General features: G+C 40.0%; 1 protein-coding gene across 7 annotated transcripts in view; it reads left to right on the forward strand.

Annotated features, from left to right (window-relative positions):
• BBS9 (Bardet-Biedl syndrome 9) overlaps positions 1–17,640 on the forward strand; it is a 514,065-nt gene that overhangs the window by 40,018 nt on the left and 456,407 nt on the right. For all 7 annotated transcript variants that reach the window (XM_023191692.2, XM_023191694.2, XM_023191691.2 and 4 more), the window contains one exon: positions 6,823–6,936. In XM_023191692.2, the coding sequence (XP_023047460.1) occupies positions 6,823–6,936 (114 nt within the window). The remainder of the gene's footprint in view (positions 1–6,822; positions 6,937–17,640) is intronic.

The raw sequence follows: 17,640 nt of genomic DNA on the forward strand, positions 1-17,640 counted from the left end.
TCATTCATTTAGCCAAAGTGATATTTACAAGACTTTTTTTTTTTTTTTTTAAAGAAAAAACCTGTACTCTTTGATAGAGGAGACTCAGTCTTTCAATTATAAGACCTAAGGCAGCATGATAGAACCCATCTCTTCTTTCTCCTCCTGTTTTTTTTTCCTTTTTACAGTTTACTCAATGCATGAATGAAAATATTTTACTGTGTCTTATTAATAAATGCTACACAAAATTTTTGTTTAAAAGAGGAACCAAATTTTACTTTTGTGTTAGTGTATTATAAATACTAAAGCTAATTTTAATAAAATCTCATAAATAAATTTATCAAATCTGTCTAAAATTTTAACTCTTAGTAACCTTAATTTCTGATGAAAACCCTAGAAAATAATTTTGAACTAATTTTATATCAGTATTTGTAGATAAAAACTATTTTTATATCTTTTTAGAAAGATTGTTCTTCCAATTATTGTTTTTTAACAGATCTAAATATATGTAGTTTTTCTGTATCATATAAACATAATGTCAACGTATATAGACAAACATGTTTAATAATTAATATTTCAATATTTTAACTTACACATGACTCAGACATTTTATGATTATTACTTAATTTAACATAACGTGACCTGAAGATTTTAAATTACTGAAAAGAATTTTAAAGTATGGCACAGGTACCCTCCTTAATGTCTTCCCTTAGTCATTCTGGGTGTCAGGTAGCCTTGTGTTACTCAGGAGGCCTATGAAGGTCAAGGCCTCTCTGAGTCCTGACATACCAGTTGCAGAGGTCAGAACAGAAGACAGAGTTGTGAAGAGTGTATCTGGAGGATTGAACCCCTCCCCAAATAGCCAGTAGGCAAGCAGGAAAGCAGGGGAGAAGGGAGCATATTGGGCTTAGTTCTGGCTTGTAGCTGGTGGTCTAGGCATTAAGAACATGCCTCTAGGCTGATCATGGTTCTCACACCTGTAATCCCAGCACTTTGGGAGGCCGAGGCAGGCGAATCATGAAGTCAGGAGATCGAGACCATCCTGGCTAACACCATGAAACCTTGTCTCTACTAAAAAATATAAAAAATTAGCCAAGTGTGGTGGCAGGCACCTGTAGTCCCAGCTACTCGGGAGGCTGAGGCAGGAGAATGGCTTGAACCCAGGAGGTGGAGCTTGCAGTGAGCCGAGATTGCACCACTGCACTCCAGCCTGGGTGACAGAGGAAGACTCTGTCTCTAAATAAAAAAAAAAGAACATGCCTCTTGACCTCGTCATGTCCATCTACGCAGACTCCCAAATCCAGAGGCTCTAAACCAAAAACAGCTCAGTCAATCAAGCAAATATCTTGTTATATTTAACTAATTTTGAAGCCATTCCTATTTTAGCAACAATTTTAGAATTAGCCCTATTTACTAAATATTATCACAGACACATAACACACACGGACATGAAAGATTTTCATTTGCTGGCTTTTAAATAGTTTTTCTTTTCCCTATTTGGTCTATTAATCTTCCAGTTACTTGTTTCATTGCCCTAAGCAATTGTTAACCAGGCAACAAATTTGCATTTCTAAAATAACAACTCTTAGGCCAAACAACAAAGATTGTATTCCATAAGTACATAGCTAAGATTTTTGGCCTAAATATTGTATCATTTGTTCAAACCAAGGAAAAAATGGTGCTCCCATAAAAATTCAGTTAAGACAAGATGGCCAGAAAGGCACCTTAATCAAAGATATGACTTATGCCAATTTAAAACAATGGTAAGACTTTCTAATATACACAGACAGACATCCTTAAAAATGGTGGTTTCGTTAATAGATGTAAATTTCTTTTACAGAAGGGTTTCAAGATAGCCGATTAAATTCCAGAAAGGCATATTTTAGTTCAATAGGTGTTCTTAATTTAGCTACTGTTTGTTAGCAAAAATTACTTAGTTAAGAGTGGAGCCCATTAAGGAATAGGGTGAAGAAAGCATTCTGTCTGCCTGGACTCATCGTGGTTGCATTTGAAAATGAAACAAGCCTATTTTGCCTGAGGGCCTGCCTTTTATAAACACTTTATCTAGGATAGCTTTCTTTTCACCTTTGGGTCAGGATAGTAACTAAGCCAAAAGATTAGCACATTTAATTTTTCTTATCAATTAGTTGCTTAAGCTTTTTATTTACCTTTAATAAAGAGTCTTTTAATAAAAATATTGAAAAATTTGGCCGGCTAGGGGGCTCACGCCTGTAATCCCAGAACTTTGGGAGGCTGAGGGGGTCAGATCATGAGGTCAGGAGGTTGAGACCATCCTGGCTAACATGGTGAAACCCCATCTCTACTAAAAATACAAAAATGGAGTGAGACTCCATCTCAAAAAAGAAAAAAAATTGAAAAATTTTAGAAGCTTCTGCAGGTCAATAGGCATCCGTAGATGAGACTATTTGGGGTATCTTCATTTTCAAATGTACATCTTTGGTGCAGTGTTGTTCATTTGGAACACTCCACATTTGTAACTTATCTTTAGTAAGATTTTGCCATTTCTGTAAGACTTTGCTGCTGCTGGGGCCTAATACTTATGCACATATAAGCTGGAAAGTACTCAGTTCTTCAGAAACTAAGGTTCCCATTTTTACCTCAAATATTGGCTTTGGCTCTCAGACTTCCTTGGTCAACCTAGCCAATGACTTTTCCCTACCTAAGTGTGCAAGCAAAATGAAACAAAGGGAGGAGAAATTTGGAAATTTCTGCAAATTTCCAAAAGCCAAAGTTTATACCCCCTGCAATATTTCCATTTACTACCAGTTTCTTTTTGACCTAGTCAGATATAAGAAGCCCCAACTGGATACAAGATAATTATTGGATTCAGTCTGATCCTAGACCCAGTCTAGTTTCTGCCATGACTTCCAAACCCAGTCTGGATCAGAAATTTGCTCAAAGAAACTTGGAGAGCTCAAAACACAAATATGTGGAGCTTCTGAATCTGATAGAGAACTTACCATGATCCCCAGTTGCTGTGAGAGAGCAATGGACACAATAGGCCTAGTGGGTACCTCGCTTGGTCACTCAGCTCTCATGGGGGTTGTTAGAAGCTCTACTTTGGATCCCACTTCTGACACCATCTGTTAAAAGAAAAACCTTAGCCAAATTAAATTTAACAGCATTTAATTGAACAAAGAACAATTTGTGAATTGGGCAGCCTCTTGAGCCAGAGTAGGCTCAGAGAGACTCCAGTGCAGCCATGTAGTAGAACATTTATAGACAGAAAAATGAAAGAGATGTACAGAAAATGGAATGAGATACAGAAACAGCTGAATTGGCTACAACTCAGCGTTCACCCCATTTGAACACAGTTTCATCAGTTGGCCGCCTTTGACCAAAACTCGATGATTGGCACAAGGGAAGGTTACAGTCTGTTTACACCTCCATTTATGTTATAATTCACTATGTACAGAGGAAACCTTTAGGCTGAACTTAAAATATGTAAGGAGGCAGCTTTAGGCTAACCTTGATTTAACAGTTCAGAATGAAATTTGCAATTTCTGTAGGGATAAACCAGGTGACTCCTGGAGCTGCTTTTTCTGGTTTCTTGGAGGCTAGAACTCTCTTCAGGTTAATACCGTATGTGTTTCCCTCACCCGTGTGGCTGGTTTGGTTGTGATTCCTCCTCAGCTTCCTGGCACCTCACTGATTTTACTACCATTTAGAATCCAGAAAACCTTCATCCTCCATCAAGGTCAGCAGGCAAATTTAAGCCTTTATCTTTGTTTCTTATTCTATTGGTGTATAAAATCTATTATTGGCCGGGCACGGTGGCTCATGCCTATAATCCCAGCACTTTGGGAGGCTGAAGTGGGTGGATCACCTGAGGTCAAGAGTTTGAAACCAGCCTGGCCAACATGGGGAACCCCTTTCTCTACTAAAAATACAAAAATTAGCCGGGTGTGGTGGCAGGCGCCTATAATCCCAGCTACTCGGGAGGCTGAGGCAGGAGAGTCACTTGAACCCAGGAGTCAGAGTGCAGTGTGTGGAAATAGAGCCACTGAACTCCATCCTGGGCAACAGAGTGAGACTCTGTCTCCAAAAAAAAAAAAAAAAACTACTGTTAATTAACCACTTGTGGGGGGCATGGAACTGAGTACAAATTATTCTCCTTCAAGAAATCCTCCCCTGATGATTCTTCCTCTTTTGAGTATTACAAGACAAACTTAAGGCAATTTAAATTTAACGGACTTTAATTGAGCAAAGAATACCTCAGGTGTTGGGCAGCCCTCACAACCACCAGAGGAGGTTCAGAGTGCTCTGTTCTTCAACATGAGCAGGCAACATTTATGGATAGACAATGCAAGTGAGGTACAGAAACAGCTTACTTCCTGGCAGCTCAGCATTTACTTTGCTTGAACATGGTCTGATCACTTGGCTGCCTATGATTGGCTGAATGTCAGCTACTATGATTGGCCAGGCTGAGAAAGGCAAAAGGGAGGGAAAAAAAATCTTTACTCATCTTAGGCTCTTCAGCTGGGGCTTTATAAATTAGACTGGCCAAAGACTAATTAGCAAGAGGAAAAACAAGCAGAAATTTATTAACATATGCATTGCTCATGTACACATGGGAGTATTCCACAATGAGTGACTCAAAAGGGTAGTTGGACCTTGGGCTAGCATAGCATTTTAGGTGAAATGAAAGAAAATGGGTTTTGGGCTTCTTTACACAGAAGGCAAGTTATGGGAAGGTGACCAGAAAAAGTGTGGTAAACAAGGGTTGCTTAGTAAAGTTTGTTATGGTGATTTAAGTTGAGGCCTTCTCCGTTGAAAAGAGCTAAGGGTACTCCTCTTCCTGATACAAGGGAGGGAGACTTTTTTTAATAAATGGAGATTTCTTTTTTAAATGATGACCTGTTTTTAGAGCTTTTCTGGCTAGTTCCCTATGGCCTTTAGCTCAAAATAATCCATATGCCAAAGAGTCCTGTTTGAGGTGGTGTATTCTGGTACCCTACAGTGGAAAAGACATATTCTTGAAACTGTTTTCTTTGGGGAAATTGTCATTGACAGGATCCATGGAGAGTAAAATCTTTACAGAGTGCGAGGACCACATTCCCTGAAAGTTGTTAAATGGTGGACAACTGGGCAGCAGGATACAATACATAGTGCCTGGTTCTAAAGATTTGGTTTAGGTTCTAAAGGTCTGGTTTGAGTACTCAGTTCTCTACCTTGAATACTATGTGATTTTGGGGAAATTTCTGTAAATTTTGTTTGAACTTAGGGTGCTTCTATTCTGAAATGGAAATAAAAATATATTCTTACAATCTCAGTGTATGTTGGTAAATTCTTCTGGACAAACAAACCCAAAACAAATAAATGCTCCTATATAAATTTATAAATAAATAAGTACACATACATATATATTTAGATGTTTTTAGTGATTGAGCACTACCCAGTTTGAGGACTATTGCATTTGCTTTATGATAATTTAAAATTTTCCTTAACTTTTACATTTTGGATTAACAAATGATAATTCTTTATGGAGAAAGTTGCTTTCTGCATCCTTGTGCTTTCCTTTTTTTTTTTTTGAGACAGAGTCTGGCTCTGTCGCCCAGGCTGGAGTGCAGTGGTCAGATCTCAGCTCACTGCAAGCTCCGCCTCCCAGGTTCACGCCATTCTCCTGCCTCAGCCTCCCGAGTAGCTGGGACTATAGGCACCCGCCACCTCGCCCGGCTAGTTTTTTGTATTTTTTAGTAGAGACAGGGTTTCACCGTGTTAGCCAGGATGGTCTCGATCTCCTGATCTCGTGATCCACCCGTCTCAGCCTCCCAAAGTGCTGGGATTACAGGCTTGAGCCACCGCGCCTGGCCCCTTTTGCTTTCTAACACATCTTTTAATCATAATATTCTTGCTCTATATCTATAAAATACAGACAAATACTCTTTTCTCATTTGGAAAGAACTAGAAAGTGAAGCACATGCAGTCTATTAAATGCAGAGTATTTTTCTGTGTTTGGAAGGAGATTCTTCTTGGCAGACTTCAAATAAAAAACATTTTCTGGCCAGGTGTGGTGGCTCATGCCTGTAATCCCAGCACTTTGGGAGGCTGAGGCAGGCGGATCACAAGGTCAGGAGGTCGAGACCATCCTGGCTAACACGTTGAAACCCCGTCTCTACTAAAAATACAAAAAATTAGCCAGTTGTGGTGGCAGGCACCTGTAGTCCCAGCTATTTGGGAGGCTGAGCCAGGAGAATGGCATGAACCCGGGAGATGGAGCTTGCAGTGAGCGGAGATCACGCCACTGCACTCCAGCCTGGGCGACAGTATGAGACTCCATCTCAAAAAAAAAAAGAAGAAAAAAAAATTTCCTATTTACTTCTTGAGGGAAGCTTAGAAAATTTCTCAGTTAATTAGAATATAATTAGGGGCTTGAGTATTTTGAGATTGGGGCAGGAACATTAATTGCTTGAAAGTATTGGGGATTTTTTTTTCTTAGACACTTTGAGTCATTTCTTTGTTCTATTAGTGTTTATAAATGCAGATAACTTATTTATTTCAGAGCTGAAATTAGAGGGTTTTGTTGTTATTTAAATAATTACACTTTACTCAGATATAATCTGTCTAATAAAAATAGAATATAAAATGTCCTCCAGGGTAGTATTTTGTCTAATGGTGTAATTTAGCTGAGATGTAAATTGTTTTAACTGTACTGGCTTTCTGTGTCATCAGTATGCTAATTTTTCACAATACATAATATTTTAGTGCTTTGCCATTATAATTTCCCTAAAATTGAATTACTTAGAATTGGAGTAGTGGATGAGAACAAATTAAGCTTTTTAGTGTACACAAATACAAAGTAATCCTTTTTTATTTCCTTAGGAACTTTGGGTAATGTGGAACATGGGAACCAATATCAGATGAAATTGATGTATGAACATAATCTTCAGAGAACAGCCTGCAATATGACCTATGGATCATTTGGTGGTATCAAAGGTAATTTGCTTTCAATCATGAGTATGCTATTTCAAGTGACAGATTTAGAATATTTGGTCATATAAAACAGAGGATTAAGTGGTTTGACTCTCAGAAAGAGTTAAAATAGACATTTTATTGAAACCTTTGTATCCAAATGCCCAAGCAAGTCTATGGCCATACCACCCTGAACGTGCCTGATCTTGTCTGATCTTGGAAGCTAATCAAGGTCGGGCCTGGTTACTACTCAGATGGGAGACCAAATGCCCAATCAAAATAATAAAAAAAGAAAACTTTAAACACTGGATGTCTTTGATTTTTATATAACCAGCACATTTTTATATGGTCTATAGAAACATTTCTAAAACTGCCTTTTCTACAGATTTTCTCTTTTATATATAAGCTGACTGAAACTGAGCTTTTTTGTGTGTGTGATGGAACTGTGCTTCATGACCGTCTCTCTCAGTGGAAAAAATGGTTGACCTCATTGACGGGAAGTCACTGCTCTACCTGCTACAGGCAGGATAAAGCTGCAAACACCTCTCTCCACTCTACCCATATCCAGGGCTGCTGCACAGGGTTGTGTGGGTTGTTTCTGCACAGGGCAACTGGAAGAGCAGGGGATGTGGGGCTGAAATACAGACTTGATCCTGCTCATCAAGCCATGCTTTCTGGCTTGGAGTAAATCTACCCAGAGGAAGGGGTGATTTTTCTATGTTTCACAAAGGCATCACCTTTATCTAGTACTGGCTCAGTGAGACTGGGTTCCTCCCACCTTGGCAGAGGGGTGTCTTTTTCTAATTAGCACAAAGGCCACCTTCATTGTGTCCACTGAGTCTCAGAGCTTCCAGAATCACTAGGGCTTGGTGCTTTCTTGTGTACACTCTTGCTGTTGGCGTGGGAGGGCTCTTATTTCCAAATCAACTTCTCTCCCTGCACCATGACAGGGTGGTAGAGGAGCTGGTGGTGCTGGATTGAGGATAGGAAGCCAGGTGGTGACACTTACCCATGTGATTGTGTGACTCTGTGTGCGTATGTATCTATGTTCCTGTGCCACCTGCAGAGCATGTAACTAGGGATTTTATAATATCTTAGCTCTTCCTGGACTCATGTTTTATGAGTTTATTGTTTAGCTGTTGCATTATATTTTTCCTTAGCAACATGAGAAAATGACTTTATTTTGGAAGTATGATTCGTTTATGGGAACTCAGTTATTTTGTATTAATACATCCAAAGACGAGAAATAGTTGAATTTGAGTATACCAAGCAGCATCAGGGATATTTTTGGTGTTGATGTGCAAATAAATATTTTGCATAACTGAAGTGATATGAAACAAAACACTTGGTTAGGTGGGAGGACTGCTCGAGTAACAGGAATGTTTGGATTACTTGAACAATAAGGAGGTCTCTAGAGTTAGATGAAGAGAGAAATTTAGATGAGAGGAGAGTCTGTCAGTGAAGTGCTTCCTCAGCTTTTAGAACTGATTTTTACTGTTCTTTGAAAAAATGTCTGACCTGATTCGGGAACCTAGGCCTCCCTTGTTTAATTAGCTATTTTCAATTCACTTTCCCCTACTGAATCTCTAGGAAGCAAATTGCTAAATTCCATACATCATAAAAAAATTATGACATGAGAAAAAAGTGCTTTGGCCAAATAAAAGTGTTTTTTGATAGCATAACAGTGGTTCTTTAGATCACATCAAATGTTATATAGCGGGGTCCCCAGACCCCGACCTACAGATGTGTAGTGGCCCATGACCTGTTAGGAACTGGGTTGCACAGCAGGAGGTGAGAGAGCAAAGCTTCATCTGTATTTACGGCCACTCCCCATTGCTTGCATTAGCCTGAGCTCCACCTCCTGTCAGATCCGGGTGCATTAGATTCTTATAGGAGCACACACTCTGTTGTGAACTGTGCATGCGAGGGATCTAGGTTGTGTACTCTTATGCAAATCTAATGCCTGATCATCTGTTCTTGCCTCCCATCACGCCAAGATGGGACCATCTAGTTGCAGGAAAACAAGCTCAGGGCTTCTACTGATCCTACGTTGTGTTGAGTTGTATGATAATTTCATTATATATTACAATGTAATAATAATAGAAATAAAGTGCACAATAAATGTAATGTGCTGAGTCTTCCCCATTCCTGGTCTGTGGAAAAAATGTCTTCCACAAAGCTAGTCCTTGATGCCAAAAAGGTTGGGGACTGCTATTATATAGATTGCAGTGTACTTTTAATTTTATTATCAGATCAAGTTAACCCTGTTGGATACAGTGAGTTCTAAATTTCTCTTCAAAGAATCAGTGTGTCAGTATGTTCAGTTCTTTGACCTCCATTTTAAAGTTTAACTTGCTTGTAGTTTCAGTAAATAGCCTTTTCCACCAGTTTTAATCAGTAGTTTACATCTGTTCCCCTGGTCACTTGCTCTGTCCTACTTTATCGTGGTCACCTGCTTTGACCTCAGTCACCCTGGTCACCTGCTCTGACCTAAGTCACCTTTAGTTACCTGTTCCATAACCATCTTTCCCACCGAACTGCTCACCCTGCCACTCTGGCTCATACGCCTGTTCTCTTTAAAATAGCCAGTCAGAATTAGCTTAGACTGTGCGGTCCAACCCTAGCCAATAGGGGAACGACACAGCAGTAGGGGCTACCTGCGTCAGGAATAAGAATCCCATCCTCTCCCTTGTTCAAGTGTATTCCTGCCATTGCTCCATCTGCGAGTCGCACCCTTCTATAGATATAAAATTGCCTTGCTGAGAAAATTCTTTTTTGTTTTTGAGACAGAGTCTTGCTCTGTCATCAGGCTGGAGTGCAGTGGTGTGATCTTGGCTCACTGCAACCTCTGACTCCCAGGTTCAAGCAATTCTTCTACTTCAGCCTCCCAAGTAGCTGGGATTACAGACATACACCATCACGCCCAGCTAATTTTTGTATTTTTAGTAGAGATAGGGTTTCACCATGTTTGCCAGGATGGTCTCAATCTCCTTACCTCGTGATCCTCCTGCCTCAGCCTTCCAAAGTGCTAGGATTACAGGTGTGAGCCACTGCGCCCGGTCGAGAAAATTCTTTATCTGAGCGCTAGTTCTTCTTTTTGGCACAGAGGAACAAGCATTTGTTTGTAACAATCTGGTGGTCTCCCCTGGAGAACAGGTCTCCGGTTGCCTCTTGTGGGGAGACATGTCCCACTGCCTTGTTGCGGTAGCCTAAGGGTGAGAGACTGGGGACCCACCCAGTGTGACAAATAAACCCAGACTCTCAGCAATGCAGAAAGAAACTGGCTGGCGACCTAGAGGAAAGGATCCTCATATACTGCGGCAACCAGGTAACTCTGTGCACAGAGCAAGGTAAGACACATCATAAAGGCGACAAAGTATTTCCTTGCTGCTTGCGATATTCAGGGGCTGAATGTGCGTCTGAATGATCACAATCTCTCCTACTTGTGGTGCTGCTTGTGTGAATGGTACTAAGCACTACTGCTGTGTGGAGTGAGTGGGTCCTATCTGCGATTCCGTGCTCACCTCATATGGCTTAGGGTGGATCCTGCTGTGGGATTTGTACCAGCATGCCGGTGCCAAGAGGGACTTAGATCTCCTCCAGGGGAGCTGCCAGAGTGGACGAAGTACAAGAAGGGTGCGAGGAGCCTACAGCAGATGGGACTAAAGGATAGGCAAGACATTTGTAATATGAGAAATTGAACCTAATAGCAAACCTCTAGAGAGTAATAGGTGAGACAGTTCTATATACTTCTTTATACCTGGAAATCCCAAAGTGCTGGGATTACAGGCATGAGGCACCATGCTCAGCCAAATCTTTTATTATTTTTAATATAACTTGAAAATCCTGTTTGAGACAGAAAGCCAGTTTTCACTGTTGCATTAGTACATTATTGATGTCAAACCCAATTCTTAATAAAACCTTATGGACAAAACTATACAATTTTAATTAGTTTGATCATAAGATTCTTACAAACCTTGTATATAACCCTTTATACCTTTTTTTTGTTGTTGTTAGAAAGCAGATCAGTGCTCTAAGAAAAACCTGTTGTGCTTTTACTCCAGTGTTCAATTTATGGAAAAACAGAATAATACACCTTTAACTTTAGCCAATATGTTCACACACAGAATGTCTTTTACAAGATTAATTCTTCACCGACCTTCCACAACTTGTTCAAACCTTTGGCTTTTTCCCATCTAACTTAAAACAGTCCTTGACTGGGCGCAGTGGCTCATGCCTGTAATCCCAGCACTTTGGGAGGCCGAGGTGGGCGGATTATGAGGTCAGGCGATCGAGACCATAGTGGCTAACATAGTGAAACCCCGTCTCTACTAAAAATACAAAAACAAAATTAGCCGGGTGTGGTGGTGGGTGCCTGTAGTCCCAGCTACCCGGGAGGCTGAGGAGGGAGAATGGCGTGAACCTGGGAGGTGGACCTTGCAGTGAGCCGAGATCGCACCACTGCACTCCAGCCTGGGTGACAGAACGAGACTCCATCCAAAACAAAACAAAACAAAACAAAACAAAACAAAACAAAACAAAACCCTTTAACCTTCTAAAGTAGGCAAAAAGAAAAAAATCCACAATCCCATGCCTTCTTATAATCCTTTTTCAAGAGCACATTTCATTTTCCTTACATACCTTGCATGTAAAACTGCTTCTCTAGTAGTCTCAATTACATTTACACTGTTAACTCTTAGAAACTTAACTTTTGGTGAAAAACCTGGTAAGTACATGATTTTAATTGTGTACCAAGTGTGGAGCCTAGGGCACCAGACCGAAGTGCAGATAATGTCTGACTCTTTCATGTATAGTTAGGGGATGTGGCTAACTCCACATGTCCGCAGGCCTTACTTAAAATCTAATGGCTCCACAGCAGTTAAGTTGAACAATTTTCAAGAGTCAAAGAAGCAGTTTATGACCTTAAAGCATTTATCAAACCTAATATCTGACCTGCCTAATTTAGACCAAATGTCTTTATTTTACTAATAATCTTTAAAGCTGTGTTTTTATTTCCCAAAGATTACTTAAGTCACGTGAACTAAAAGGCGTTATAGTCTTAATTTTTTAACAATATTTAAGTGCTTATTATTTTTACAGCAATTAATCAGAACTTATATATATATAAACATCACACACACACAGCACATATAAATACACGGACAAAAGAAGATCCAGTAGTTGTAAGATTTTTCATTTGCCAGTTTCTAAGTTTCCCTTTAAAGCATTCAGTTTCTAGCCCTAATAAATAGGTATAGGTGGAAGGCGAAACAGATCCCCCAAAATTACGGGTTCCATTTTTATACCAGATCCTGGATCCCAAAAAAGGAATGGGTATCAGCCCATCTCCCATGGGAGTCTTATCTCTCAGTAGGGGATGGGGGCATTTTCATACCTTCTAGGTGGCCAGGAGCATGCTTCTCTGATCCAAACATGGAAAAAGCTGAGTGTCCCCCTATAACTTCCTTTAGCTATCCCCCAAAGTGTATTTCCCACCTAGTTATTACACATGAAATCTCTCATAATGTGAAGTAACTTCTAATACCCCCAAAAGTGAAAAATGTGAGAGGGATCTATCTATTTTCAATTCTTGGGGTTCCATGAGGGAAACAGAAGTCCTTTTTTTCCCTCCCAAAATGGGGTCTGCAGTACCTCCTCCGTTCTTCCTAAGGTGTCCCAAGCTGTCAGATATTATCTTAGGTCCTCTCGTGTGCATCAAGAGTGTCAAGAAGACAAAATGGAGAAAAACAATTCAGTTGACTGACAAGAAAAAACACAATCCCCTTTTCCAGAAAAACACAATCCAGGAAGAGGAAAAAAACATAAAGACCTTTAAAATGTACATATAACTTGGGTATCTGCTTTTAAGTAAGTTGACTTTTAACCATAGTGTCCTTTAAAAAAATTCCTTATAAGCCTCTTGTTACTCTACTTTAACCAGGCCAAACAGGTAATATTTCTGGCTTTTGAACTTTACTAAAAGTAACCTCACAGGTGAAACCAATAAACCTTAGTTACTAAGCTACAGCATTGGACAGTTTCCATTGCCCTTCCCAGAAGGAGCCTAGAGCAGTCAGTTTTGAGCTTGCAAAGGCTTTTAACTGCTTGAGATAATTTTTAGAGTTAGCTCTGACATAAACTCCAAAATTCCTGTCCTCCAGATGGCTGAGAACAAGAGAAAGGACTGCCATGTACTTAAAAGGTCAAGCTCCCAAGGACATAAAACAAGACAAGAAGGCAACTTCATCCAGTTTTTTTGTTTGTTTGTTTCAGGAACCTGCAGCAAAGTTTGTAACTGACTAGTTTGCTGGGCTGGCTTGAACAGCGGGCTTATGTGTCATAAAGAGGTACTCCTCTTTATGACAGAATACAGTAAAAAACATTTATAGCAGAAAATTCCCCAGAGTCGCTATAGCTTAAGACCAGCCTCACAAATCCTTTTTCTCATTAATTAAAACATTGCAAGAGGTAGTGATTTTTACCATTCCTACAAGCAGCTTGCACACAGAGAGAGAGGAAAGGGAAGGGAGAAAAGCATTGCCTGCAGTGAGGTGGGAAGATGAGGAGCTCAGGGAAGCCAGGGAAAGCCTCACCCATTGCAGTGACACTAAACAAAAGTTCAGGTGGTTGCTTGTCAGTCGCTAAGGGATCTTTTCCAGCAGTCCCATCAGCTTTCAAGTTTCCCCTTTTGGTGAGAAAGAAAAGCTCCCCATGTCTGGTGATCCTGTACATGCCTAATCCTGTAACCCACAGCCATCAGCAAAGAGTGCAAGGCAGATTAATCCAGAGAGAATAGCGGTTAACATCCCATAATGCCAAATTCATTTTTAACCAAAAGGGATTTTACTGAGAGGGGCCTCTAACCCCCTAAATCTTAAGAAGGACTCTAACCTTCCTAAGTTGGGTGTCGAACCCATTTGTCAAGAATGCTCACCTTTTATTAAGAGGGGCCTTTAACCCATTCCGTCTTAGGAGAGACTTTAAATCTTCTAAGTTTGGCCTCTAAAGTCAGCCAGTGGGTTCTGCAGTTTATATCCTTAGAGTCAGTAGTCTCCATCATACTGTTATTTCATGGTTGGCCAGGAAAATGTTACTGGAAAGGGGTCCTGATCCCGATCCGCAGACAGGGTTCTTGGGTCTCAAACAAGAAAGAATTCAGGGTAAGTTCATAGAGTAAAGTGACAGCAAGTTTGTTAACAAGCTAAAGGAATAAAAGAATGGCTACCCCATTGGCAGAGCAGCCCTGAGGGCTGCTGATTGGCTATTTTATGATTATTTATTGATTATATGCTAAACAAGAGATGGATTATTCATAAGTTTTCCAGGAAAAGGGTGGGCAATTTCCCCCAGAACTGAGGTTTCCTCCCCTTTTTAGACCATACAGTGTAACTCCCTGATGTTGCCATGGCATTTGTAAATTGTCATGGCACTGGTGGGAGTGTCTTTTAGCATGCTAATGTATTATAATTAGCGATAATGAATAGTGAGGACAACCAGAGGTCACTTTGGTCGCCATCTTGGTTTTGGTGGGTTTTGGCCGACTTCTTTACCACATACTGTTTTATCAATAAGGTGTTTGTGACCTGTACCTTGTGCCAACCTCCTGTCTTACCCTGTGACTTTGAATGTCTAACCTTCTGGGAATGCGGCTCTGTAGGTCTCAGCCTCATTTTACCCAGGCCCTATTCAAGATGGAGTCACTCTGGTTCCGACGCTTCTGACAAAGCTATGAATGAACATCTTTTTTTTTTTTTTTTTTTTTGAGACGGAGTCTCGCTCTGTCGCCCAGGCTGGAGTGCAGTGGCCAGATCTCAGCTCACTGCAAGCTCCGCCTCCTGGGTTCCCACCATTCTCCTGCCTCAGCCTCCCGAGTAGCTGGGACTACAGGCGCCCGCCACCTCGCCTGGCTAGTTTTTTGTATTTTTTTAGTAGAGACGGGGTTTCACCGGGTTAGCCAGGATGGTCTCGATCTCCCGACCTCGTGATCTGCCCGTCTCGGCCTCCCAAAGTGCTGGGATTACAGGCTTCAGCCACTGCGCCCGGCCAAATGAACATCTTTTTACATAAATCTTTATCTACATTTCTGATTATTTCCTTAGGATAGAGTGGAGAGGTTGAGTTATTAAGTCAGACACTTGTAAAATGTTTTTTTCCAATATGAAAGTAGCTTTCTTCCTTAAATACTGTATAAATAAATTGTAAAAAGTATAGAACTTAGGAAGAAGAAAGTAAGACTCCTAGACTTGTACATTTCATAAGAAAGCCCACTTTCTAAGCCTGATGTCTTTAATGTGTATTTAATGTGCACCTTTCTAGGAGGGAGTGGGTGATTCTTTTAATTGGAAAACTTCCCTGTAGTTGATCTTATTTAAAAAAGAAACCTAAAAATCCTTGTTTTCTACTTTCCTCTATTTCATATGGCATCTTATGGAATTATTGTTTGGTGATCATGTCTCAATAAAGGAATTAAACAAAACTAAAGCCCAACACTGTTTTAAGCAAATGTGCTATTTAAAGTACGGAAAGGCAGTGGGAGAAGAGGGGTGCAATATTTTGTGTGTGCATCAAAATGATCTAACACTAGATGGCAGTCCTCTATAACTTTTGGCCTTAGTTGCTGCTGCCTTACAATAAGGTATGGCAAAGAATCACTAATGGAGGAATGTTGATTCCATGATAATGCTTTGCTTTTTATTAAAAATAAATGTTAACTTCTTCGAGTTGCACAACAGAGTGGGTTTTTAAAAGAGTTAATTATAACAGATAACAGAATGTAATATAAAAGTGCTTTCTAGCTGTGCTTCTCAACCTTTTAACTTTTTAAAACTTTTAAGTTACATTTGAATTATAAGGGGATCATGATTAAAATGCAGATTCTGACTCTTGTAAGTCTGAAATTGGACCTTAAATTCTGAATTTCCAGTAATATTCCAGGTAATGCTAAGCTGCAGTGATCTAGAGGTGTGCTATAGCCCTATGTCTGCAAAATGCTTATTTTGTATCAGGCAGTGTTCTAAGAACTTTACAGGTTGAAAAAGTAACTGTGAGTGGTGGAGGGAGGATTCCTACCCAACTTCTCTGCATCTGGAAGTTTCTGGTGTTAGTCACATTAAGCTGCCTCCTTGATTGGGCTGTGAGTGAATTTACCTCCTCCCCAGTTCAGAAAAAACTATCCTATCAGAATGGAGTATAGTTTGGTTTGGCTAAAGTTAAGTGTGTATCTTTGATTCTTCACAGATTGTGGGAAATATGTTAAGTAACTTCTGGGTCATATGTTTGCTTTTTCAGTTTTATTTTTCTGGTTGGTGTTTTGGTTTGTAAGAAAAGTACAAAAAAATTTTAAAGTTTCTTCAAAAATTGTAATATTAATTGGTTGTATTGGGCTTTTATTTATTTATTTTTGCAGTGGGGAAGTGTGTTTGAAGTTAAAAATGTTTGTTGTTTTTTAAAATTTAAATCTAAGCTGCTTTTTTGAAGGAATATGTGATTCTGGGTTCTAATAAAATATTAGTTTATCTTTGTTTTTCATGCTCTTGACAAATTAATGCTTGCAAAATAAACACAGACAAACAAGTTAAAGTTTGGACATACATTAAATCAATTTTGAAAAGGTAGATTTTAATAGATTTAAGATATGTTTGTTAGTAATATTGGTGGAATTTATTTGTTTTGGTAATTTGAACTCTACTTGTTTTTGAAAAAAAGAACAAAATGATATTTTTGCCAGATTTTCACTTATTTTTGTTTCGTTGTGTTACTAAAATTTCTAATGGTTGTTAACATGGTATTTTACCTAGTTAAGACAAACTTGACCGGGCGCAGTGGCTCATGCCTGTAATCCCCACACTTTGGGAGGCTGAGGCGGGTGGATCACAAGGTCAGGAGATCGAGACCATCCTGGCTAACATGGTGAAACCCCATCTCTACTAAAAATACAAAACATTAGCCGGGCGTGGTGGCGGGCACCTGTAGTCCCAGCTACTCGGGAGGCTGAAGCAGGATAATGGCTTGAACCCAGGAGGTGGAGCAGTGATCGCGCCACTGCACTCCAGACTGGGCGACAGAGCGAGACTCCGTCTCAAAAAAAAAAAAAAACAAACTTTCCATTTCAAAATAATATTTGGAAAAGGACAGCATTAATATTGATTGACACAAAGCCAGTGGTAGAGTGAAGAAAAAAATATTGTTTTAAAATCAACAACTGCATATACTTAACTTAGTAAAATAAGATACTTTTTTTTTTTTTTTTTTTTTTTTTGAGATGGAGTCTCGCTCTGTCGCCCAGTCTGGAGTGCAGTGGCGCGATCACCGCTCACTGCAAGCTCCACCTCCTGGGTTCACGCCATTCTCCTGCCTCAGCCTCCTGAGTAGCTGGGACTACAGGTGCCCGCCACCATGCCTGGCTAATTTTGTTTTGTATTTTCAGTAGAGATGGGGTTTCACCATGTTAGCCAGGATGGTCTCGATCTCCTGACCTCATGATCTGCCTGCCTTGGCCTCCCAAAGGGCTGGGATTACAGACGTGAGCCACCGCGCCTGGCCAAAATAAGATACTTCTTGTAGTCTACGTAGTATCAAGATATTTGAGCTAGAATTCCCTTCACCCATAGTCTGATTTGGAGTCCCTGTAGTAACTGATCCAAAGTCCTCAGTTACCTCAGATTTGCCTTGTTGGGCTGTGAGAAGATGATGAGCCTTATAATACATAGGAATCTTTCAAGTGTGTAA

This window comes from Piliocolobus tephrosceles, chromosome 8, assembly GCF_002776525.5.
Source record: "Piliocolobus tephrosceles isolate RC106 chromosome 8, ASM277652v3, whole genome shotgun sequence".
Classification (NCBI taxonomy): Eukaryota; Metazoa; Chordata; class Mammalia; order Primates; family Cercopithecidae; genus Piliocolobus; species Piliocolobus tephrosceles.